The sequence below is a fragment of the Leuresthes tenuis genome, unplaced genomic scaffold (assembly GCF_036924035.1).
Source record: "Leuresthes tenuis unplaced genomic scaffold, fLeuTen1.0.hap1 SCAF_14, whole genome shotgun sequence".
Taxonomy (NCBI): domain Eukaryota; kingdom Metazoa; phylum Chordata; class Actinopteri; order Atheriniformes; family Atherinopsidae; genus Leuresthes; species Leuresthes tenuis.
In genome coordinates, this window is record NW_027325368.1 from 3,350,256 (window position 1) to 3,377,500 (window position 27,245).

Below are 27,245 nucleotides of genomic sequence, written 5' to 3' on the forward strand. Positions count from 1 at the left end.
TATTGCACTGAATGTATCCCACAATTCACTGCGAAATGAAGTGAACATCCGATGGTCACGAACCGGAGCAACATATCCCATCATGCAACATTTCGCCTTCGCAGCCGGTTGGGAGTGAGTAAAGTTGGGTTTTTTTTCGGTGAATTGCTCGTAGTTAGCCGTTGGATGACATGCGCGAGACAAATTCATGAGTTGTGGAGCGGTACGACAGTCACGAAGCCAGTTTATTCCATTTTTATTTCATTACAGATTTCCAAACAAGGCAATTTAAATGGCTTCCTACTTTCATTGTTAAAAAAAAGTGTAAATCGAGCAGCATATAATCAAACATTCCAGTAGGTTACACTGTAACTTGCTGTTACTAAAGAGCCAAGAGAATAAAACATGTAAATATGATTAAATAGTAAAGAAAATACAAAAATGAAAATTACAGGACAGTAATCAAAAGCCTCTAATTTAACAAAAATGCAGTAATATTGTGTGAGACGAGGTTAATGTGGTACATTTTAATTGTACAACAGCGATGACGTAAGTACCGGCGCCGAGAGTTAGTGTCCGAAAATGTCCGAAAGTGTCCGAAAATGTTCGAAAGTGTCCGAAAATGTTCGAAAGTGTCCGAAAATGTTCGAAACTGTCCGAGTGTCCGAAAATGTCCGAAAGTGTCCGAAAATGTCCGAGAGTGTCCGAAAATGTCCGAAAGTGTCCGAAAATGTTGGAAACTGTTCGATAATGTCCGAGAGTGTCCGAAAGATTTTTCTGTTGAGCTCACTATATAGTGCACTACATTTATTTCCTTACGTGGGGAGTAGGAAATGAGTGAGTGATTTCAGACACAACCACAGACATGGCACAGGAAACATCCTTAAAAGCGTTATGATTAAAAAGTTGCGTTTCTCGTTGGTCTGTGAAACGTAAAATCTGCCGTAAATAACGCAGATTTAAAACTGCAGCAGTGGATGTGAATGAGCGGCTTTATTTAAAATATATTTGACTTTATTAAGTTTCACTATTTTTACAAAAAGATAAAACTCTGGAGCAGGTGCAAAGCACCTTTTAATCACAACTGCTTTGTCACGGTGTGTAATCCAGTTTTGAGAACATTACAAGTAACACAAAAGTAGATTTTTAAAATGAATTCCTGTCCATAATAGAGGACACATGTCATTCACTGAAGAGAAGCACTTAAGGTAAGAGTGACATGGGTCATACGTGAGGCTGAGAGTAATTTTCTCAGAGCCATTGACATTATCGCTCCAGCATCACTGACAAGTAAAAGCAGCCACACGGCATGGTGTCTGAGACCTATAGAACCATTAATGTGATTATTAGAGATGTGCAGTGATGGACATATTTAGAAATTCAATACAATCTCCCTGGCTCTGGCCAATTGAACGTCTCACCTCATCGCCTTTATTTCAACACGTTAAAACAAGGAATCCATCACGCTCTCTTGGATCGTTAAAAATTCATTTTCAGGCTCCGTATGAATTGATGTTCTCGCACCAATCTCGATTAATGGATGTTTTTCCTTCTCTCAGATCTGCTCTGACTTTCACAGGCAAAATTACACTGAAATAAAAGTCTGATCACAACCACCTGCAGATGACAGACGACTGCAATTAAGACATTTTTCATTCATAATGATCAGGTTTCAGGTGTGAAACATGCAAGCTAGGGTCAAGTTAGCAGCAATTACACTGCATCCAGTGGCACAAAATGCATGGTTTGAGCTCATTTGTATCAGTTAACCCTCTAAATACCCCAAAAAAGTGGAATGTACTGCTCCTAAAGTCGCTTTAAGAATTATTTGTTTAATATACAAGAAGAAAAGAGGGACAACCGTTAAGTGCAATTTATTTTACACATGAACATGAAGTTGAGAAACATTCAATTAATTTGAAAATGAAGTTGAGCTGAACAAGACAACAAGATTAGAGTAAATGAGCTGTGAACTAATTAAAATCTAGGATCAAAAAAAGTTCGGCCTGCTTAATAAACAGAACCCCAACAGAGAAGTAAATGAACGTGAATTAAGTGGGTTTTTTGAGGGAGAGCTGAACTCGAGTTGAACTTGAACTCAACAAAACATCTCATGCATACGAATGAAAACGTGTGGCCTGCGTGTCAAATTATTAGCATATCTCAAACAGACTCAGGAAACACACGAGTTTCATTATAATGGAGACAACCGTGCAGCTTTTTGTGCAATCAGCCACTTTAAATTAAAGTGCTGCGAGGTCGAGTTATGGCAATGACATGTGGCCCTCATTATCAGTTTATTTCTAAATATATCAGCTCACATCTGTGGAGCGTAGAGCCCCATTATCTCTGCATGCGGGATGTGTCGTAACTGTGTAATTAGAGATCTGCAGCTCGAGCCAACCCTCATCGTTCAAGTTTTAACAAGTTTTTGTTGGACTTAATTGTTTATAACCAACAGAGGAAAACCACAAATGTGTTAAATGATCCACACATATTTCAGGATTCACAAAATTGTTTCGGTTCGGAAGCCAAATACCAACAAGCACACAGGACGAAAGGCACAAATGTAACGTATTTCATCCAATTATAGGATTACAGAGCAAGTTATGCATGTTTGCAAATCGTTCAGTTTGTGGATGCTGAAATATTTCTCAGGTTAGAAATAATCGCAGCTGGTGTGGATACAAGTGTCGCCTGTAAAAGACAATATTTTCACCATTACTACGATCAAATAATGGTTTGGATAATTCACTGTGAGTGTTTATATGACATATATGATATATGAGTTTCTCTGTGCTTTCCACAACAAGTCACAGTTTTATGCTGCGGTTTAAAGATGGGGGGGTTGTCGTGGTGACGGGGGATCATTACAGTCTCTGTAAAAAAGAAGCATCTTCAATCATTATTCAACCCAGTCTCTAGAAAAGTGTCTTTCTGGTCAAATCTTAGACAGATTCTGAATAGATTCTGAAATGTCTTAATTGATAAAGTAATGTTACTTGGAAGAGTAGAAGTAAGACGCTCAGTCTGCAACAAGATCTCAGAGAGAGAGACATCCGACAGTCGTGACTCGTTTACTTGATGCTCCTTAGTTACTTTGCATCCTGTTTACTTCCTGTGTTACACCTGGTCCCTGTTGCTGATTAGCTCTCACCTGTTTCCATTCCCCTCGTCTTGTTTCCTGGTATTTGGATTTATATTTTCATCGGTCTTGCTTTTTACTTGGATTCTCTGCTATGCATTGCCTGCTCTGGAAGTCCGTTACAATCTCCCAGTTCTGCCGTGCTCCTGCCTGCATTTGGCTCCACTTCTTCCATGAACTCTGACACCGACTGGCGCCGAAAGATAGCAAATGGAAGCACTTTGTATTCATGAAGTGATGAAGTTTCCACCCTGAGGAGGAAGAACCAGGTCGTAGCTGCTGCCATATAAAAAGGATTCACCTCCGGATTCATTCTACGAACCAGGGAATTGCTTTTGGGATGCAAACGACACAAAAATATCACATTTATCCACTAAATAACATGATTTGTGAATCTGGAGTTTCAGCATGTTTTAGACGCTTCTTCTACCTGAAAGAATCTGGAGTTTCAGCATGTTTTAGACGCTTCTTCTACCTGAAAGAATCTGGAGTTTCAGCACGTTTTAGACGCTTCTTCTACCTGAAAGAATCTGGAGTTTCAGCATGTTTTAGACGCTTCTTCTACCTGAAAGAATCTGGAGTTTCAGCATATTTTAGATGCTTCTTCTACCTGAAAGAATCTGGAGTTTCAGCATGTTTTAGACGCTTCTTCTACCTGAAAGAATCTGGAGTTTCAGCATGTTTTAGACGCTTCTTCTACCTGAAAGAATCTGGAGTTTCAGCATGTTTTAGACGCTTCTTCTACCTGAAAGAATCTGGAGTTTCAGCATGTTTTAGATGCTTCTTCTACCTGAAAGAATCTGGAGTTTCAGCATGTTTTAGACACTTCTTCTACCTGAAAGAATCTGGAGTTTCAGCATGTTTTAGACGCTTCTTCTACCTGAAAGAATCTGGAGTTTCAGCATGTTTTAGATGCTTCTTCTACCTGAAAGAATCTGGAGTTTCAGCATGTTTTAGACGCTTCTTCTACCTGAAACAATCTGGAGTTTCAGCATATTTTAGACGCTTCTTCTACCTGAAAGAATCTGGAGTTTCAGCATGTTTTAGACGCTTCTTCTACCTGAAAGAGTCTGGACTTTCAGCATGTTTTAGACGCTTCTTCTACCTGAAAGAATCTGGAGTTTCAGCACGTTTTAGACGCTTCTTCTACCTGAAAGAATCTGGAGTTTCAGCATGTTTTAGACGCTTCTTCTACCTGAAAGAATCTGGAGTTTCAGCATGTTTTAGACGCTTCTTCTACCTGAAAGAATCTGGAGTTTCAGCATGTTTTAGACGCTTCTTCTACCTGAAAGAATCTGGAGTTTCAGCATGTTTTAGACGCTTCTTCTACCTGAAACAATCTGGAGTTTCAGCATGTTTTAGACGCTTCTTCTACCGGAAAGAATCTGGAGTTTCAGCATGTTTTAGACGCTTCTTCTACCTGAAAGAATCTGGAGTTTCAGCATGTTTTAGACGCTTCTTCTACCTGAAAGAATCTGGAGTTTCAGCATGTTTTAGACGCTTCTTCTACCTGAAAGAATCTGGAGTTTCAGCATGTTTTAGACGCTTCTTCTACCTGAAACAATCTGGAGTTTCAGCATGTTTTAGACGCTTCTTCTACCTGAAAGAATCTGGAGTTTCAGCATGTTTTAGACGCTTCTTCTACCTGAAAGAATCTGGAGTTTCAGCATGTATTAGACGCTTCTTCTACCTGAAAGAATCTGGACTTTCAGCATGTTTTAGACGCTTCTTCTACCTGAAAGAATCTGGAGTTTCAGCATGTTTTAGACGCTTCTTCTACCTGAAAGAATCTGGAGTTTCAGCATGTTTTAGACGCTTCTTCTACCTGAAAGAATCTGGACTTTCAGCATGTTTTAGACGCTTCTTCTACCTGAAAGAATCTGGAGTTTCAGCATGTTTTAGACGCTTCTTCTACCTGAAACAATCTGGAGTTTCAGCATGTTTTAGACGCTTCTTCTACCTGAAAGAATCTGGAGTTTCAGCATGTTTTAGACGCTTCTTCTACCTGAAAGAATCTGGAGTTTCAGCATGTTTTAGACGCTTCTTCTACCTGAAACAATCTGGAGTTTCAGCATGTTTAAGACGCTTCTTCTACCTGAAAGAATCTGGAGTTTCAGCATGTTTTAGACGCTTCTTCTACCTGAAAGAATCTGGAGTTTCAGCATGTTTTAGACGCTTCTTCTACCTGAAAGAGTCTGGAGTTTCAGCATGTTTTAGACGCTTCTTCTACCTGAAAGAATCTGGAGTTTCAGCATGTTTTAGACGCTTCTTCCACCTGAAATAATCTGGAGTTTCAGCATGTTTTAGACGCTTCTTCTACCTGAAAGAATCTGGAGATTCAGCATGTTTTAGACGCTTCTTCTACCTGAAACAATCTGGAGTTTCAGCATGTTTTAGACGCTTCTTCTACCTGAAAGAATCTGGAGTTTCAGCATGTTTTAGACGCTTCTTCTACTGGAAACAATCTGGAGTTTCAGCATGTTTTAGACGCTTCTTCTACCTGAAAGAATCTGGAGTTTCAGCATGTTTTAGACGCTTCTTCTACCTGAAAGAATCTGGACTTTCAGCATGTTTTAGACGCTTCTTCTACCTGAAAGAGTCTGGAGTTTCAGCATGTTTTAGACGCTGCTTCTACCTGAAAGAATCTGGAGTTTCAGCATGTTTTAGACGCTTCTTCTACCTGAAAGAATCTGGAGTTTCAGCATGTTTTAGACGCTTCTTCTACCTGAAAGAGTCTGGACTTTCAGCATGTTTTAGACGCTTCTTCTACCTGAAAGAATCTGGAGTTTCAGCACGTTTTAGACGCTTCTTCTACCTGAAAGAATCTGGAGTTTCAGCATGTTTTAGACGCTTCTTCTACCTGAAAGAATCTGGAGTTTCAGCATGTTTTAGACGCTTCTTCTACCTGAAAGAATCTGGAGTTTCAGCATGTTTTAGACGCTTCTTCTACCTGAAAGAATCTGGAGTTTCAGCATGTTTTAGACGCTTCTTCTACCTGAAAGAATCTGGAGTTTCAGCATGTTTTAGACGCTTCTTCTACCGGAAAGAATCTGGAGTTTCAGCATGTTTTAGACGCTTCTTCTACCTGAAAGAATCTGGAGTTTCAGCATGTTTTAGACGCTTCTTCTACCTGAAAGAATCTGGAGTTTCAGCATGTTTTAGACGCTTCTTCTACCTGAAAGAATCTGGAGTTTCAGCATGTTTTAGACGCTTCTTCTACCTGAAACAATCTGGAGTTTCAGCATGTTTTAGACGCTTCTTCTACCTGAAAGAATCTGGAGTTTCAGCATGTTTTAGACGCTTCTTCTACCTGAAAGAATCTGGAGTTTCAGCATGTATTAGACGCTTCTTCTACCTGAAAGAATCTGGACTTTCAGCATGTTTTAGACGCTTCTTCTACCTGAAAGAATCTGGAGTTTCAGCATGTTTTAGACGCTTCTTCTACCTGAAAGAATCTGGAGTTTCAGCATGTTTTAGACGCTTCTTCTACCTGAAAGAATCTGGAGTTTCAGCATGTTTTAGACGCTTCTTCTACCTGAAAGAATCTGGAGTTTCAGCATGTTTTAGACGCTTCTTCTACCTGAAACAATCTGGACTTTCAGCATGTTTTAGACGCTTCTTCTACCTGAAACAATCTGGAGTTTCAGCATGTTTTAGACGCTTCTTCTACCTGAAAGAATCTGGAGTTTCAGCATGTTTTAGACGCTTCTTCTACCTGAAAGAATCTGGAGTTTCAGCATGTTTTAGACGCTTCTTCTACCTGAAAGAATCTGGAGTTTCAGCATGTTTTAGACGCTTCTTCTACCTGAAAGAATCTGGAGTTTCAGCATGTTTTAGACGCTTCTTCTACCTGAAAGAATCTGGAGTTTCAGCATGTTTTAGACGCTTCTTCTACTTGAAAGAATCTGGACTTTCAGCATGTTTTAGACGCTTCTTTTACCTGAAAGAATCTGGAGTTTCAGCAAGTTTTAGACGCTTCTTCTACCTGAAAGAATCTGGAGTTTCAGCACGTTTTAGACGCTTCTTCTACCTGAAAGAATCTGGAGTTTCAGCACGTTTTAGACGCTTCTTCTACCTGAAAGAATCTGGAGTTTCAGCATGTTTTAGATGCTTCTTCTACCTGAAAGAGTCTGGAGTTTCAGCATGTTTTAGACGCTTCTTCTACCTGAAAGAATCTGGAGTTTCAGCATGTTTTAGATGCTTCTTCTACCTGAAAGAATCTGGAGTTTCAGCATGTTTTAGACGCTTCTTCTACCTGAAAGAATCTGGAGTTTCAGCATGTTTTAGACGCTTCTTCTACCTGAAAGAATCTGGAGTTTCAGCATGTTTTAGACCCTTCTTCTACCTTAAAGAATCTGGAGTTTCAGCACGTTTTAGACGCTTCTTCTACCTGAAAGAACCTGGAGTTTCAGCATGTTTTGGAGCCAGGTTATCAAAAAACTGCATATCATCAAGGCTGGTCAAACAGAGCGTTTTCTAACCTCAATGAGATGACTGCCCTCTGCCTTCGATTCATGATAACGGACTTGGAGGACGCAGCGCCATGAGCCGCACTGTCATGATTGTTTTTGGCGTCCAGGCCCCTGAGGAAGCATGCAGCCTAAAGGGCACATGAGTCCATCTGGCATTTCCCGTCTTTATACTGGCTAGTGTGATGCTTCCCCGAGCAGTTTGTTTGGCTGTATGAGGGCAGTGGGATGGGGTTACATTTAAGATGCCTAATAATAACAGAACACGTTCATCTGCTGGAAAATGCCAGCATATGATGCTAGTAAAAGGCCATATGGAGGTGGGGCTGAGACTATAAGATCTGATAGCATGAACACATAAAGAAATGTCAGAGAATCTCAAATGTCTGCCAGAGTGACGGATTTACTGACACTTTGAGCCAGAAAGTATAATTCACTGCAACATGTCTTGTTTAGTTCTCTTCAAAGGATTGCATGCAGGCAGTTATATAAACCACAAACACGCCTCAGGCCAAAGTAAGGCTCTGGACCAACACTGGCATGGGAAGTGAAATGGCTTGACATTTGTTAGACAGACTGCCATGAAGCCTGCACATTAAGGATTATGTCTTAATAAACTTTATGAGCGCAGCTTCTTACCTGGCACTGATAATTCCCCTTTAACTGCTCAGCTGAGGTTATTTCCACCTCGAGAGGTAATTGCAAACCTCCATGGTGTAAGAAAACCTCGGCATGGCAAGACTTTAACATGCAACCAGCGGAGGGTGAATTAGGCTGAGATCTGAACTGTTTCATGCCTCAGACAGCTCGCATTTTGAATGAGAGTCTCCTCAGCTGAAGTTAAATTAAATTTGAAAATGACCCCATTTCCTTTTGGCTGGATTTCACAGTCACAGAGCAACTGGGTCCTTTGAGGAGGCGCACAACCTCCTTCAAGGGGAAAGCACCGTGACGGTGCTGTGCATCATGGCAGCCAGCAGGTACACAGCGAAGCATGAAAGAGGTAAAGACAGAGTCATGCAGCCGGTGCAGAGAGCCTACGCGGAGCCTGGAGTAGGATTTCATGGCTGGAGCTCATCGTATTGGCCTCACATGTCCTTCTGTGGATGAATCTACTGGGTTTGATGAATGCAGATCAGAGAGTATTCACCGCGATGGCCAGGATATAAAGTCATTTATTGAGTGTAGTTCACAATAAAAAGCAGGATGATGACGAAAATGTGTTGCCACAGATACTGAGCGCGGTTTTTATGGCAAATAACAGCAGGGTTGTTACCTGCCTACTGGTGTTTCAGCTGCCTGTGAAGATCTTTATTAGGCGTCTTTAACCAGTTGTTTACGGTTATCGGAGGTTCCTGTTGCAAATGTCAGCATGTAAACTGTGTTATGTCTATAATTACCTCACTGCACTGCATAAAGGAGCTCCCTGTCAGCTGTTGATATGAGCAGTTAATAACAACAACGTTTAACAGTCAAGTGAACTCAACTGTGGATTTAATATGAGACTTAGTCTTTGGGAGGCCCAGATGGGGGATTTCCACACCAGGAAGAGACAGACATTGCCTACAAGCGTTTTGAGCGGCCGAGGCGGCCAGCTGCCATTCATTTTCAATCTAATGAAAGCCTGATGAGCAGCCGGCGTTGTGAGCTTCATGAGCTTCTTGAGCTTCGAAAGTTGAGAGAGGCTCAACTTTACGCAAATGAGCAGCGACGCGACACAGCCGATCTGGATTCCGAAAGCAGAAAAAAGGCGGAAAATGGAGGGAAAAAGGTGGAAAATGGAGGAAAAAAGGTGGAAATTTGAGGAAAAAAGGTGCAAAATGGAGGAAAAAAGGCGGAAAATGGTGGAAAAAGGGTGGAAAATGGCGGGAAAATGGAGGAAATAAGGTGGAAAATGGAGGAAAAAAGGCGGAAAATGGCGGGAAAAAGGTGGAAAATGGAGGAAAAAAGGTGGAAAAGGGCAGAGTGAGAGTAAAAACCATGGAGGAGAAACTTATTATTGCAGGAACCGATGTATAGATGGATTATTAAATATGCCTGCTATTTGAAAGCCCCGCTGCTTCTGGCAGCAGAGGCGGCGGGTTGTGAGCGCCCTGAGCAGCCGTGGTTGCTTTTGGTGTGAGACCCCGGTTATTCACCACAACCTTTGTCCTTTGGACTCTGTCCCACCAGACCTGACCCATAACTTATGTGGAACACATCAACGCCCTAATGCCAACCAGTGAAGCTTTCCAGACCAGAATAAATGTTCCTTCCTCCTTCTCTGCTGGACATGTCTCTTACCTCCAGCTGCAAAGTTATGCCAAGTTATTATATGCATTGAAAAAAGCCTCAAACGGCAGATTTCAACGAATTTCAGCGAACACTACCACGGTTGGACACAATAACACAAGTGTGGTTTCACCATGAAGGTAATACCAGTCAGTCAGCAGCCACTGAAAGTAACTCCACCCTGTAACTCCACCCAGTCAGGTCAGCCTTATTTCCTAAAGTCTCGGTTTATCAGGCGTCCAATCAGAGCTTCAACTGAAGCAAAAGAGCTGAACTTACATCTCAAGTCCACCAGTAAAAGTTCGCCTTAAATTAAGAGTTCGTAGCAGTTATTGGCACATGGTGCTCAAGCTGAAGATGGCCGCCATCTCAAGCTCCTACTGTCTATACGTTGGATAGATTACCTGCTGAGGAGAAAACCAGAAACTGGTGTCACTCCAAAGACCTTTGTTCTTAATCAGGGACTTCCATCTGGCAAAAGCCTCACAAATGCTGATTCTTCTGCTCTAACTTCGCCTTTTCCTTCCCTGACGAGGTCAGCTCGCATGCCATTGACTGCATTTGCATTAAGAATGATCCTCCATCCCTACATTTACCCTGAAACATCTCGTAAAACTGAATCAACAACCTCTGATCCTCACAGGGCTGCTCTGCCTGTCCCTTTGGACAGAAACACCTGTAATAGAAACAGCTGTTCTGATGGGTAGAAAACAAACAGTTCACTCTGAGGTAATAAAATGTGATAATCACTTTTGGCAAAGCAACTTTTGGCACAGATTCCTCTGAAAATGAGTGAAAAAAGCAGCCAGAGACCTTCAGAAAGCCTGGGGAACTATTGCTAAAGACCACTTTGAAAGGTTAGAGGAAAGTCTGGCTGATTGGAAGGAAAATATAAGGAAATGAGGGGTGGCTTGGGACATTAGACCAGTAGTGCGTTGCATCTTTCACAGTTTAAAGACTTTTTCACCCAGAATCGTCCTTTCTAACATTCACGTTTTCATGATTCGAACCAGTGACTTTGAAGAAGTGACTTTTACTCTATCTGACTGATAAACACACACAAACATACAAAAATACATACAATATACTCTGTTTTGCCCTCAACTCAGCGATGCTGAAAACTGAATCAGACCAACAGGATGTGAGGGGAGGGTCCCTGAGGGCAGAAACCCACCGGAGAGCGAGAACTTCTGCTGCAAGCGAAAACATAAAAGACGCTTCAGAACTCCTTGGAGAAGCCTTTGATATGCAAAGAGCTTTGATTTGATGTGACTGTCCTGACAGGCTTTCATTGTGCCAGAAACAAAGAGGAGGCACTTTTCAGAAATAGCATTCCTCTGAATCCAAACACACGCTTACATCAAATCCTATAAGCCCCTGACATGGTTAGCGTAGCCGAGGAGCTCCACACATCGTCATTATTCCCAGCAGGAGACGCAGACTTTAGCTCATGGCTGCTGCGGACCAAACAAAAAGCAACTCAAGCTCTGCACATCTGCTGTTTCTGCTCAATTCCACCTTACAGAGTGCACACAAGTACATTTTAAACTTAGACGATTCAGTAAGTTTGTGTTATATTCAGTCAGTTTGTACTTAGCTTGATAATTAATGTTAAAATGGAGCAAAGTTGATCATTCAACCCTCAAAGCTTAATGCTAGGTTGAGAAGAACATCTCCACCTGCCGTGAGTCGAGGACATTTTCATTCGGCCTCCACCAGTTTTCCTGGTGAACAGCCTGGAACAGAAGCAGCATGCTGGACAGAGTCATCAGTAGGGTTCTGGTTCAGGAACACTGAGTCCTGGCCAGGCAGCATGAAGGCTGCAACAGATCGTCCTCCCAACACAATCTGGGCATGCAAATGCAGCCTTCTCTCTACATGTATGAGCCTGTGAATGTCCTGGTTGGATCTAATTCAAGAAGAATGGCACAAGCCTGATCTATCCCAACATCAATGCACAGCAAACTAATCTATGAAAATGATATTGAACATTATATTTAATAAATGACGCACTCTGAAGTAAGAACCGACAGATAACAGAGTCGGTTTTTCATAATAATTCAGAATGAATGACCACAGAAGGACATTGAACAGGCCTCAGAGACTTTGTTGGTTATGAAAGCAGCAGCAGGTGCGCTTTCAAGCAGCACTCGTTAACAACCAAATAGGATTTCTGTGACAGGGATAGGAACTGTGGCGGAGAGAGAGCTACAAATGTCACCAGCTTGAACTGCTCAGGAAATCTTTCAGTGAAATAGATGCTTCGTCTATTCGGGCAAACCCACATATGTCAAAGTCCGGTCCTTGAGGGCCGCTGTCCTGCAGGTTTTAGATGTTTCCCTGCTTCAACACACCTGATTCAGATTAAATGTTCTGCTAATGATGCATTGATCTGATTCAGGTTCGTTGAAGCAGGGAAACATCTAAAACCTGCCGGACAGCGGCCCTCCAGGACCGGAGTTTGACATCCCTGGGCTAACGGGAAGCCTGAATTCATGAAGGCCAGCAGGATAAAGATGGATAAACTTTGCCGTGGACTGAGCCTACCACTGTTGCAACACGCCGACCTCCCTGTGAGCGTTTTCAATGTGCCAGAACAAGCCTGTCCATGTACCATCATCTCTCCAGGGGACGCCCAAGCTCGATGCTGGGCCTTCTTCCCTTTCCAATGTATTACTATTACTCCAACCAGATGACCCCAGCGTCTCATCGTGGATCTTGTCACGATCTACGTTCCGTTTCATGTCTTGTCATTTCCTGTCTTATACCTGTGTAGTGGTATGATTGCCACCTTCCATGTGGGAGACCTGAGTTAAAATCCCCTTCATGAAAGGTACTACCTCCAGTAGGGGTCCTTAGGCAAGGCCCCCTTACCCTACATGCCTACCTGTAAGTCGCTTTGGATAAAAGCGTCTGCTAAATGGATAAACATAACATAAACATTTTGAAAACTCACTTATCTTCCCCTCTGGTTTCAGGTATCTTCCCTTTCCTCCCGTGTCATGCGTCTGATTTTCTTCCCTGATTCCCAGGTGTTTCCACCTGTTCCCCTTTGGTCCTTCATGTGTTCAAATAGTCTGCGTTTCCCTTGTCTCGTCACCAGTATGTTGTCTCATTTTGAGCTTCATTACCAGCCACCTGCCTTGTCTTGAACCCACAGATTCCACGAGCCTGCAGCGAGCGACTCTCCTGCAGTGCTGACTTGCTTTGTAATCTATTGTTCCATAGCCTTAGTTTATTTATTGTAACGGCAAGTTTCACAGCTTTGTTTTTTCTCCACTTTCTAGGAGTGATTTTTCGTTGTTACCTGTCATAGTCGGCAATTTTCAGGTAACTTCCCCTTCCTCCCGTGTCATGCGTCTCATCGTCTTCCCTGATTCCCAAGTGTTTCCACCTGTTCCCCTTGGTCCCTCGTGTGTTCAAATAGTCTGCGTTTCCCTTTTCTCGTCGCCAGTATGTTGTATCTTTCGAGTACCTTACCAGCCATCTGTCTTGTCCCATGTGTCATAGAAACCACGAGCCTGCAGCGAGCGTTTCTCCTGCAGTGCTGTTTTGTTTGTAAATTGTTCCATAGCCATAGTTTAGTTATTGTCTAACGGTAAGTTTCACAGCCTTGTTTTTCCTCCGTTTTCAAGGAGCGAATTTTGTTGTAACTTTCGTAGCCACCTCCGATTAGCGGAGTGTTTTGATTTATTGAAAAATCTTTTGCCACCGTTAAAGGTGAGCCTTTAAGTTCACGTTAAACTTTCATAGAGCCTCTGTTTTGGAAGAGTGCGCCTTTTGTTTGGTTAACTATTCCTAGCTTTTGTTTTCCTCCCAGCGTGGACAGTTTTATGTTTTATAAATTTCATAGCTGCGCTCCTTCTCCGCCATAGTTACAGAGGAGAGAGTTTCATAGCTCGTTTATTTTGCGCTGCCAGGAGATCGCCCTGCAGTGCCCTGTGTGGTTATAAAATAAAACCCTTTTGGAATCCAAAGACCCTGCATCTGTGTCCTAAGTTCCTCGACGTACCTGGCGGTACTTGACAGATCTGAGCTGGTCTAACAGTGGATGGAGGAACACCACCTGCAACTGAACCTTTCCAGGATTGATCTATTGGTCGTACCAGCCAAACAAACCATCAAGCACCGAGGCAACATAAAAGTAGCCTCTTCACCTGTCTCTCCTGAAAATGCAATGGATTCATGACTGAGGAACAGCTCCTCCTGCCTCCTACTCTGTGCTATACTGGAGAAAAGAAATCGTATCCGACTCTCTCTCCGAACTGTTCTCTCCCTTTCGCTTCCACTCGGCTCTTCAAGAGGAAAGACGATGATTTATTCTTTCCAAATTGTTTATGTTTATGCATTTAGCAGACGTTTTTATCCAAAGCGACTTACAGATAGGCAGGTAGGGTAAGGGGGCCTTGCCTAAGGACCCCTACTGGAGACAGTACCTTTCATGCAGGGGATTTGAACCCAGATCTCCCACATGAAAGGTGGCAATCATACCACTACACTATCCAGTCCCAATTAAACCATTTCTGTCGAAAATGTCAACATGATGCCTCCAGAGGGTGCTTTGTTGTCGAAACTCGAATACAAATGAATGGCGATGGAATGAGGAGGATGTTTTCAAGGGCCACGCAATCACAAGCTCGTCATCCTCACGGGTGATTGGTCACCATGGTAACGCATTCCCTACACTGAAAGCGATCTCACTTATTCCCAGAAAAAAAAAACAAGAGAAAAAGACAAAACAACCAACAAACAGGCAAGAAAACTGAGAAAACGTGCCGTCAAACAACATCATCCTGCAGTGAAGCTTCGAGTCGTTTCTAACAAAACAAGCAGGTTGAGATTTTTCTGCTTGTTCCAGTTTGTCAAACCAAGAGACATCCAGATAAAAGCACCGACCCCACATGAGTTTAACCTTCAACTGCGGAACAAGTTGTCAGTTCAGACAGACGTTCATTCACAGTGCGATCAGCTGCACAACGTGGCTCGAGTTTCAAGCCGCGGCGGGACTTACGTTCTGGTTCCCCACAATGTTGTCAAAGGGAAGCTCCGGGCTCCAGGAGGCCTCATTAAAGGTGGCACTGCTGGCCCGGCGGTCAGCCGAGCTGGCCGCCTCCTTCATGATGTCCTCCGGCAAGGTCAGCAGGCTGTCCTCAGGCTGCTTGATCAGGTACGTTTCAATGTTGTGGCGCCGAAGGAAGTCATTGCGGTCCTTCCCGTGGCCTTCCTCTACCTCATAGTCGCCATTCAAACAGTCCAGAGCTGCTTTGGAGATGTGAATCCTCCTGAAGCAAGGAAGGAAATAAATTACGAATCACACAGTGTAACAAAGTTTGAAGGTTTCCACCTAAAGCAAAGAGTCTTGCAGGTTAATTCACCCAGACAGGAGCAGCCAATCACTGAGCTGTGCAGGTGTGAATGAAATCCTGCACAGTTTCAGTGACTAAATGTGGGTCAAATGAAGGGTCGGGTCCACTATGTTTCACCACAAGAGGGATCTGAGTGTGCTGGATGAGATGAAAAAACATACAGTACATGATGCAATAATCTGTTTATGGCTTAGTAATACTGTTAACTGTCGTGTTATGTAACTAATTTCAGTAAAGCGCACAGGTCGGGTTACAGTGTCGCTCTGTAACAGATGGGAACTGATTCCATTGGACCTCTCAAGGGCAAACGGACCAATCAGCCTGAAAACCAAATGGAGCATCAGTGGCTCCGTTTTCCACCAACAAAACGGCCAGTAAACAACTGGTTCCCTCACCCCGGGATGCCCCCAGACTCCAGCTTGTTGGCAATGTCCACGTCCCAGGACCAGACGTCAAACTGCCACTTCCTGAGTCCCAGCACGCCGCACAGCACCGAGCCCGAGTGGATCCCGATGCGCATGTCGATGTCGTGTTTCGTTCGTGATCTCACATATCTGAAAGAAAGACAGATAGAGGGCAAATAATGTCCTGATTTCAGTTATGTGAGCATTACCGTTAAAATCCAAAGAGAAAAACCAATCCAACAGTGTTTTATATGCATCGGTTCCCTGCTGAGAACATTACATCTGGAGCATGTGACAGCTGCAGTTTGGGGGCAGCTTTTGTGTTGCAGCAGCTCATCAGAAAAGGTGAAAAACATACATTTGTCCAAACAATCCCTGGTTGTAAATGTCAGAGAGCAACCCGTCCCTCGGCTTTTGTTGTCTGCCGGGCGGTGTTCATGTGATGTGACGGGAATCACGATGCATGAATGTCAACCTATAACCAGTTCCAGGTAGCAGGTAGCATCAGCGCTAATGCTAGCATCTGGTGCAGCATAAAAGTAAATAATCAGAAAGTGCAAAGATTGTTTAAAAACAAAGCAGATCTCATAGTTGGATGAGATAAGATGATATAAAATAGTTCTTTATTAGTCCCACAGTGGATGGCAAAATGGAAAGAAAAGGAAATAAACATAATTTTATGTGGTTATATAACACTAAGAAATAAGATACTATATTCAATATGGAACAAATCACTTTAGCATTTGCTCAGATTTGCTCAAAGGTCTGTGAGTTTTGGACCTTTGAGGCGAACAGAACAGTGGCGAGTCACAGAAAATGTGTTTCATAACACTGGAACATGGAGCTGTAGGAAACTTCAGCTGTTTCTGCGTAGGGAACAGAGTCATGACAACACAGTAGCTGCACTAAATCTGAGGTTTCACTGGGATGTTTTGCCCTGTGGACCTTTGTAGGCATGTCACAGCCTGTCGTGAGGCTGGGTTGGTCCATTTGTTTCTGGATTCTGTCCATTTTCAGCCACCTTTGAGGTACATTTATGTTCAGCAGGAGCTTTTATCCAAGGAGCTTTCAGACTAACAGAGTGGTCACAAATGAGCATTCGCCCGAAGCTGTTTCTGTCACAGAGAAAATCAGGACAGTTTGAACCAGAGGAGGAGAAAGGAGGTAAAATGGTGTTAGGTGTAAATTCATCATAAAGATTGTAACAAGTCGATGGCTGGCTCACAGGAATATTGCTTTTATAGGAGCCCATCTGGAGCCTCTGACTGGTTGTTCGGCATAAAGAATGAGACACTTTGACCTTTATGTAACACTAACAGTTTGAATGTCAATGGAAAGCAAGAATGTGGAAAACTTCTTTTATTTTCAAATCAAATTAAGGTTTTTAAGATGTCTTCACATCTTACAACACACCAAAATGAGCTGAAACTATGTTAAACTGAAAGAATAAAGATCTGGCATTAATTTTACATTAATTGGGTGTTTAAAGTGTTGGGAACCTGCCACCATCCAATCACAGGATGAACTCTGTAGCTCAGAAAAGCCCCAAACAAATGATAAAAATGTTTAGAAATATACGTTTTTGAATAATTCTTTAAATTAATCATTGCAATCGATAGATTCTGTTGATTCGTGTTGATCGGGGCCTTATTTTTCTGCAGCTACAGAGTGCAAATAGACTTAAAGGGTGTGAACAAATATAATTTGTTCTGAAAACTAATCTATAAATGAGAGAAAGGGATAATTTATTCTCGGTTATAAGCGTACATTTGTATTTTGGGATGATATAAATAAGTGACATGATTGGTTTGTTTGGGTCTTACTGTGAAACACAAAGTCTGTGTGCATTAATTCAACAAATTAATAAACATGAACTCGACCTTTAGTCAGAGATAACGCTGACTTCCAAACATTGTTCATTAATCCACCAAGAAATAAACACAACCCGTTTCATGCATATCTGCCTCTCTCCAGTAAAAGAGGTGAAAAACAGTTCCAGGAGACTTTTAACCCTCGTTAATTAATTTGTTTCTCATTTCATACTTTATTATCCTCAACAGAAGCAGGACTAAAGCTGGTGCCGTTGACAGTTTCCTAAGAGCAGACGGGCCTGTCACGCCCATTCCTGCCTCCCCGTCTCATTTCATGCCTCATAACAGAAGTGACGGATGCCAGGTGAAAGGCATCCTGGGAGTTTGTGACAGGTGCTTAAAGTCAGTCGGCCGCTGAACGACACCTGGGGTGGAAATCGGCTCCAACTAACTGCTGCTAACGGTGACAACAACGATGTGGGGGGGGGTGGTGACGATGTGACACTTTGTTTACTCTGACATGGAAGATTACAGGGAAAATTAGTGACTCTGCAACAGTGACACAGTATAGTAATGGCTTAAGCTTTTTCATCTATCCTCCTCCCTGTCTCCTCATCTGGGCTGTCCAGGACGTCTCTACTATCTAAACTCTGCCCCGAGGGGCCTGTTCCCATCTCCTTTTTTCAAAATAAAAGCATGCGTCATGCAATAAAATGAGTTATTGAATATGTGACATTTCATCACATAAAAATTGGGGTTATATTCAAAGATGGACCTCCTTTATTGGCCGGGATGAGGTTGGAAAAAAAAAAGCTAATAAATGCAAGACTGTCATTAAAATACAAAGATGAAAAATGTCAGCTCGTATAACTTTTATCTTGGCAGTTCAGTGAAATAATCCTGCTGTTTTAAATATCCCATTGCTTGGGATTTAGTATTTGTCAAACTGGCTGCTTAATTCTTTTAATTAGAACCATTGAGTTTTTACATTAAATGTTACACAGCCATGGTCACGAGTTATGGATCATACGTTTGGTCCCAGTGGTTATTATGTAATGATGACGCTGCCTCATACAGCTTAAGGATACGCTGTCATCTCACGATTTTACAACCATCAATTTCATCAATTAACAACATATGTTATCTCATCTCAATATATGTCCAGTTAAAATCAGTTCAAACCAAATCAGTACAAGTGGGTAAATGTTCCTTGTGAGAGTGGACTTCACGTTTTACGTGAGGCGGCTGTGATGGGTTTATAGGTTAGCCAAAACGTACTAAAGTGTCCTCTTGGGAGCCAAAACATACTAAAGTGCCCTCTTGGGAACCAAAACGTACTAAAGTGTCCTCTTGGGAGCCAAAACGTGCTAAAGTGCCCTCTTGGGAGCCAAAACGCATGCTAAAGGGCCCTCTTGGGAGCCAAACCACGTGCTAAAGTGTCCTCTTGGGAGCCAAAACATGTGCTAAAGGGCCCTCTTGGGAGCCAAACCACGTGCTAAAGTGTCCTCTTGGGAGCCAAACCACGTGCTAAAGTGTCCTCTTGGGAGCCAAACTACGTGCTAAAGTGCCCTCTTGGGAGCCAAAACGTGTGTTAAAGTGCCCTCTTGGGAGCCAAAACGCGTGCTAAAGTGCCCTCTTGGGAGCCAAAACATGCTAAAGTGCCCTCTTGGGAGCCAAAACGAGTGCTTAACTGCCCTCTTGGGAGCCAAACGACGTGCTAAAGTGTCCTCTTGGGAGCCAAAACATGTGCTAAAGTGCCCTCTTGGGAGCCAAACCACGTGCTAAAGTGTCCTCTTGGGAGCCAAACTACGTGCTAAAGTGCCCTCTTGGGAGCCAAAACATGCTAAAGTGCCCTCTTGGGAGCCAAAACGAGTGCTTAACTGCCCTCTTGGGAGCCAAAACGTGTGCTAAAGTGCCCTCTTGGGAGCCAAACCGCGTGCTAAAGTGCCCTCTTGGGAGCCAAAACGCGTGCTAAAGTGCCCTCTTGGGAGCCAAAACATGCTAAAGTGCCCTCTTGGGAGCCAAAACGAGTGCTTAACTGCCCTCTTGGGAGCCAAAACGTGTGCTAAAGTGCCCTCTTGGGAGCCAAACCGCGTGCTAAAGTGCCCTCTTGGGAGCCAAAACATGTGCTAAAGTGCCCTCTTGGGAGCCAAACTGCGTGCTAAAGTGCCCTCTTGGGAGCCAAAACACATGCTAAAGTGCCCCCTCGGCTAAACTGCCTTCAATAAGTCTCTGCACGCCACTGAAATTCAGCAAATAAACTGGTTATGATCATTGGAAATCGGCGCTATGTTGAACTGCTAGGTTATAAATTCCAGTTTATGTAGAAGAAAAGACATTTGGTTTGTTTTGATTCTGCACAACTCTGGTCAGCCACTGATAACCAAGTTTGATTGATCTGGATAACAATCCTCATCAAAGCCTTTCTTCCAGGAGCAACGTTGCAGCACAAAGCGGTTGCCTGTACTCGGCTCATCATATTGATTTAACAGTATACGGCACAAATCTCCCAGCTTATCCATCTCTGAACACGTTTCCTCCCTCAATGTCACACAGAAAGTGATGCAAACAGGTCAAAATGAATCAAGTGTTAAAAATGAAAACAGTCTCTGAGTGCTTTTAGGAGAATCTGAAGGGTAACAGCGTGTTGTGAGTGAATGATTGTGAGACTATTTCTGCTATGAAGTGATAATTACACAGAGAAACAGAGCTGGTCAAATCTGTTAAGCCCTGCTGCTTAATCTTTTTGTAAATTATATCATCACAAGAGATATTTTTATCTCCATTTCTATGGACATCTGGTGCGATTAAAAACCTCTCACTGATGCAATTCTTACTGATACTCCTAAGAAACACAGCTGCAGGGAATTTCTTACAAATGCAAATATCACAGAGAAGCTTTTCTTCAGGTGGGTCTTTTTTTTTTGCTGCTGCTGCTGCCTTCCCACAGACGTGGGCTGGAGGAAGAAGCCGTGGGTCTTCACTCTTAAAAGGTTTCCTCAGGAAGACATGAGGGTTCTGGAGGGCTCGTGAGATGAAAGCAGAGCTGATAAACTGGCCGGTCCAACAGCATCAGTGCCCTCTTGAGAGCCAAAACGCGTGCTAAACTGCCCTCTTGGGAGCCAAAATGCATGCTAAAGGGCCCTCTTGGGAGCCAAAACGTGCTAAAGGGCCCTCTTGGAAGCCAAAACGTGCTAAAGTGCCCTCTTGGGAGCCAAAACATGTGCTAAAGTGCCCTCTTGGGAGCCAAAACGCATGCTAAAGTGCCCTCTTGGGAGCCAAAACATGTGCTAAAGTGCCCTCTTGGGAGCCAAAACATGTGCTAAAGGGCCCTCTTGGGAGCCAAAACGCATGCTAAAGGGCCCTCTTGGGAGCCAAAACATGTGCTAAAGTGCCCTCTTGAGAGCCAAAACGTGCTAAAGTGCCCTCTTGAGAGCCAAAACGTGCTAAAGTGCCCTCTTGAGAGCCAAAACATGTGCTAAAGTGCCCTCTTGGGAGCCAAAACATGTGCTAAAGTGCCCTCTTGGGAGCCAAAACATGTGCTAAAGTGTCCTCTTGGGAGCCAAAACATGTGCTAAAGTGCCCTCTTGGGTGCCAAAACATGTGCTAAAGTGCCCTCTTGGGAGCCAAAACGTGCTAAAGGGCCCTCTTGGGAGCCAAAACGCATGCTAAAGGGCCCTCTTGGGAGCCAAAACATGTGCTAAAGTGCCCTCTTGGGAGCCAAAACATGTGCTAAAGTGCCCTCTTGGGTGCCAAAACATGTGCTAAAGTGCCCTCTTGGGAGCCAAAACGTGCTAAAGGGCCCTCTTGGGAGCCAAAACGCATGCTAAAGGGCCCTCTTGGGAGCCAAAACATGTGCTAAACTGCCCTCTTGGGAGCCAAAACATGTGCTAAAGTGCCCTCTTGGGTGCCAAAACATGTGCTAAAGTGCCCTCTTGGGTGCCAAAACATGTGCTAAAGTGCCCTCTTGGGAGCCAAAACATGTGCTAAACTGCCCTCTTGGGAGCCAAAACATGTGCTAAAGTGCCTCTCACTGATGCAATTCTTACCGATACTCCTTAGAAACACAGCTGCAGGGAATTTCTTACAAATGCAAATATCACAGAGAGGCTTTTCTTCAGGTGGGTCTTTTTTTTTGCTGCTGCTGCCTTCCCACAGACGTGGGCTGGAGGAAGAAGCCGTGGGTCTTTACTCTTAAAAGGTTTCCTCAGGAAGACATGAGGGTTCTGGAGGGCTCGTGAGATGAAAGCAGATCTGATAAACTGCTCGGTCCAACGGCATCAGGAGTTTTCGCCTCTGACAGGTTCAGACACTTTAAAATGTGCGTGACATGAAGTCAACATGAGCTGCTGAGCTTTGATGTTGTTGCAGCTGATATTTGCCCTTCCTCATTTGAAAGCAGTGGATCCTAAAGTGATGAAAGCCCGCGGCAGACTGGCTGGAAGGCTGATGAAGCACATTATTTCTGACATTTCTAATGAGTTGAATATGAAATTACTCAAATCTGAACACAGTCCTTCACTCTTTTTGAAGATGTAACGTCTCCGACATCCATTGAAAATAAAGTCCACAAAGCTGCTGTGAAATCCAGGAACATTACTCTGCTTCTTTTCTCAGAACCTGCCTGAAATGTATGAGTTTCCTCCAGTAAAAACTCACTGATAGTTGCCTGCTTATCCGTGGATGCTCTGCAAACAGGTGCAGTTAGTGTCACAGTTTAGTCATCCAACCATCAGTAATTTTCCATTGATCCTGCCCCACTCAGCCTGTCAGCCACACACACCTCATCAGTTCACTCACCTGTGCACACAGCTGCCTCTCATCACATGCAATCAGCCCAGCATATAGTCACCAGCTCCACACTCTATCCTTTGCCAGATTGTTCTTTGCCATGCAAGTCTTTCCAGCGTTCTCCTGCCAGCTTTACCGGTACCGACCTCGCCTTTCCCTGATTCCCTGCTTCCCTGATTCCCTGCTTCCCTGCTTCCCTGCTTCCCTGATTCCCTGATTCCCTGCTTCCCTGATTCCCTGATTCCCTGCTTCCCTGATTCCCTGCTTCCCTGCTTCCCTGCCTCCTGGTAATTCGACCCAGCCTTCTGTCCCTGACCAAGAACTTTTCCTCTCCTCTCCTGATTCCTGTTTGCCGGTTTCTAAACTGTTTGTCTGTCTGCCAGAGTCTCAGTAAAGCCTTGAACTTTTTACCACTGTCTTCTAACTCCTTTGTACTGCAGTTGGGTCCAAACACCCCCCCCCCCCCCCCCCTTTACAGTTAGCAGCAAATTGGCATAACTCTGTGGTATTAAAAAAAACCGATAGGAATGCTGATAAGATTGGAAATCTTAATCAATTCAGAGAATATCTCTGGTTACACCCTCAGCAGAGGCCTGAATAACAATGACTAAAAATCAATTAACGCATTTTCAAACATCACACAAGACATCCTACTGAATAATTACACTGTGAGGCGATTATTCCATCATCTTCTCCTCACATTCGGGAAGCCAAACGGAGCTGCACTAAAAGGAAAAGTCAGAGGAATATCGCTGATACCTGATGGTTTTGATCATGCTCAGGCCCATCTCCACGCAGCAGTGGGCGTGGTCCTGTCGCGGCTCAGGTAGACCGGACACACAGTAGTAACAGTCTCCCAGGATCTTTATCCGTAGACAGTGGTGTTCCTACATCAGACAGAGCAGGAGACACACAGGTGACACTCTGCACGAGAAACATAATCCACATTACAACAGAAAACAAGATGGAGGCTCTTAAGGAAACCAAACTGAGCCATCAGCCTGATTTACTCCATTCTAACCATCCTCTTCCCTCCCGTCTCTAGGCAAGGCGAGTTTATTTGTGTAGAACAATTCAACAACAAGGTGATTCAAAGTGCTTCACAGAGACATTAAAACAGAAGAAATAAAAAGCATGATTTAAAATTTAAGCAAAAGAAAGAAATAAGAACAATAGATAAAATCAGAAAAGATTATATATATATGAAAGATAAAATCAGGAGTTAAAATATGATTCCGTTTTGAAACTCAAGCTTATTCAAATGCAGCTGAAAATAGATGTTTCTTCAACCTGGACTTAAATACTGAGTGTTTCAGCTGATCTGAGGCTTTCTGGGAGTTTGTTCCAGACATGTGGAGCATAGAAGCTGAATGCAGCTTCTCCAGGTCTGGTTCTGACTCTGGGAACTGATAAAGAACCGGATCCAGATGACCTGAGGGGTCTGGGAGGTTCATAGTGGGTCAGGAGGTCACTGATGTGTTTTGGACCATTCAGAGCTTTATGGACCAGCATCAGAACTTTAAAGTCTATCCTCTGATGGACCGGCATCAGAACTTTAAAGTCTATCCTCTGATGGACCAGCATCAGAACTTTAAAGTCTATCCTCTGATGGACCGGCATCAGAACTTTAAAGTCTATCCTCTGATGGACCGGCAGCCGGTGGAAAGACCTCACAGCTGGACTGATGTGCTCCACTTCTTTGGTCTCAGTGAGGACTCCAGCAGCTGAGTTCTGGATGAGCTGCAGGTGTCTAACTGACTTTTTAAAGATGCTGTTACAATAATCAAGCTACTAAAGATGAATGCATGGATTAGTCTCTAACCATCTCTAACTCAGCCAACTCCTCCTTTTTGTAATCTCACTAAATATGGAACAAGGTTTGAATTGGAAATCATTCCTTTGATGTGTGACCATAAAAATCAATTAAATCAACAACTTCTAATGAATCACACAGTGGATCTGATCAGTTATTCACTCGTTTAACCGCCCTGTGGATATGAAATGTGTGTTTTATGCTTTACGAACGGCATGAAATGCCGGATTAAATCTGACGCAGGGAAGAAAATAAATGCACAAATAAAGAGGAACGTAAAAAAATTCAGACAAATATAAACAAACATTTGTATTTTCTTCATTTGTTCATTTATTTCCATTAATATGAACAAAATATAAACATTTATTTTCAGTTTTTCTACTTTATTTTGTATATTTTCCGTACATACAAATTTTAATCTATTTATTTAACGTCATTTTTAAAATAGTCTATTTCTTTGCTTAATTTTCACTCATTTTCTGTTTTCTGCTTTTCCAAAAGTCGAACCAACACCAACATCTGGCCTATAACCGCTGAGCTGCTGTTCGCCGACGTCCTGATTTCAGCTGTTTTTATGTTATGTTCTTATTCTTTTACATTTATTTATTTGTTCTTTCACGGTGGGTCCTATAACTTCATATTTCCAAGCTCTGTCCATCACAGAATGAACATGAGAAACCCTTAAATACATCATCAAACTTCAATAAAAACCTAAAAACAACTGAACACTCATCAAAATGAGTGTTTGGATCTTTCATTAATTCATTGAAAAGACATTAATTGCAGTTATTTGATGATTTTCGTTGCCTTTTTTTGTCTAACCTTCGTCAAATACTCAGCAGAGCTGATCTGCCAGCACTGGACTTCAGGTTGATCTCATAAAGCTGGGTTGTATCACCATGGCAACTTACTTTGGAAACCTAACCTTCTGCAGGGCAGATTAGGTTTGCAAGATAAGAGATAAACATCGCTAAAGAAAGCAATTAATCCTGAGAAGAAATGGAAAAGACCCGGTCTTTTTTAATTTACATCATTTTATTTAACTATAAATCGAGTTATTCTCTCCGATAGTGAGTGTGAAGTGTTTGAAACTGCATCAAAACACGCCTCTAAGTCCACATCGACCTCATAAAATGCTTCAAAACTCGGCAAATTAAAACCAACAGACAATTAACAGCCTTTTCGTTATATAATTTTAGAGGCTGGGTGATAAAAAGGATTAATTTAGACATCAGCAGTAATCCCACGGCCTGCTTTAAACGACTTTTCTGTTTGTTTTGGTGCAGACAGCAGCTACAACAGCCAGCATTGCATCTGACAGAAAACGACTGAAACACATGCTTCATTGATCAGATTAATCTAAGCTTTGGCTACAGAAGCCGTGTTGCCTTTCAGCCTGATAGAAATACAGAGTATGACTGGTCATTTGATGCCAGCTCAACCCACCAGAGGCAACTTTGTGTCTTTAAGTAATCTGATTAGACACAAATGGCATGTGGAGTTCTTCAGGGTTCAATTCTAGGGCTTCTTTTATTCAACATTTACAGTCACCCACTGGCTCAGATTATGCAAAGCAACAAAATATGCTGTGACACAGATCTACATCAACGCAACACCTGAGGATTATATCCCTTTATAAACTCTAATAAGTGTCCCGAAGACGTAAACGACTGGATAATCCAGAATTTTCTTCGGTTAAACAAAGACAAAACGGAGGTCAGCTAAAATTTCTTCATTTTGTAATGTTTAAAACACAAACCAAGCCAAGAATTTCCCTGAATTAAAGGGCTTTGATTCATAACTTCCTCTGCACTGTACTTCCAGTCTGTTTTAAACTGTAAATTTGGTTTTTAATGCCTTTATGTTCATTGTAAAGCACTTTGAATCACCTTGACATTGAATTATGCTGTAGAAATTATTTTGCTTTGCTTTGCCTTTGCATGAATGTGCAAATACCCAAAGTTGGAGAACATGTGTTGACTCTATTGTTTGGGTTAGTTAAGTCAGATCACCTGTTGGACATGCTTTAAGGGGCTGTTACACCTCTCTCAAATGTCTTTGTGGGGTCTATGATCATCAAAGTCCAAATTTGCTTCATTGACTGCACCTGGGAAGGTGTGGCTAAAGCACTTTGACCTCTTTGTGGTTGTTTGATAGTAAACCCTGAACCTCTGTAGACTAGTGGGTTCAGACTCACTAAAAATGAAAGCTAAAGAGTCAGTTATTGGTGGAAATTTGAAACTTTAAGGGGTCAGTAGCAGGAGCTGAAAAGCATCAACCACGAGTTGTTCTTTTTAGTGACAAAACCAAAGTTATTGCAACTGAAACGACTCGTAACTCTTGCTCTGAGGGTCAAGAACATGTGGGATGGATGGATCAGCTGGCAGGCAAGACATTTGTATGTTAGGAATCAAAAGTAGCACTCGCTTACATGTGCAAGTCGGTCAAAGCGTGCAAAGAGCTCATTCAACATTCGCACCAGCTCCTGCGCCGACAGCGTCGTGGAGAGGTTTGTGAAGCCTTTAACATCTGCGAAAAGAATGCTGAATAAAATGGGGAAATGTCACTTTCACATCTGGGTTAGTTTTTACAAGAAAGTACTTAGAATACAGTTCAAATGTGATGTGATCACAAAACGTCTCAGTTGATTAGTGACAGAACCACAGATTTCTCGCAGTAAATCCGACCAGAGCAGCATGCGTTATGCTTATCTGCTGAGGTCCAGATTCAGCCGGTATGGAGTGAAAGTTGAGTCCTCACCTGACATTCTCATAGCGGTGGATGTAGATTCTGTGGAATTGATGCTGGAGGTGTTCATCCTCTACATTTGTCATGTCGTTGATCATCTCCAAAACTACAAAACGTGGCAGCACTGATAACACCAGCCTTTCCTGCAGGGGAAGAGAAACGAGACCTTGATTGTTGTGATTCGGTGCTTTTAAACTACAGAAAATCTGATGAGATCACGAAACCCTTAACAAAAATTCATTTTTCTTTTGCACCAGTCCTTCCAATGTGGTAATGCTCGTTTTGTGGAATAAAAGGCAAATGTTTAAATGTTTAAAAGAAAGCAACTAACTAAAAATAAAAGGAACAATACTGAAAATGTTCTTCAAAAGCTTGATATACAGAATGTAATGTAGAGCTAAGTGATCAAGAGTTTAAAAGACTATTTAAAGTCCAAACTAAAGCACTG

General features: G+C 42.7%; 1 protein-coding gene across 1 annotated transcript in view; it reads right to left on the minus strand.

Moving 5' to 3' along the window:
• The window catches only part of adcy8 (adenylate cyclase 8 (brain)), a 123,658-nt gene that overhangs the window by 38,693 nt on the left and 57,720 nt on the right, over positions 1–27,245 (minus strand). Inside the window, 5 exon segments of the mRNA XM_072363297.1 lie at positions 14,876–15,146; positions 15,626–15,784; positions 22,996–23,123; positions 26,481–26,592; positions 26,810–26,940. Coding sequence (XP_072219398.1) covers positions 14,876–15,146; positions 15,626–15,784; positions 22,996–23,123; positions 26,481–26,592; positions 26,810–26,940 — 801 coding nt within the window.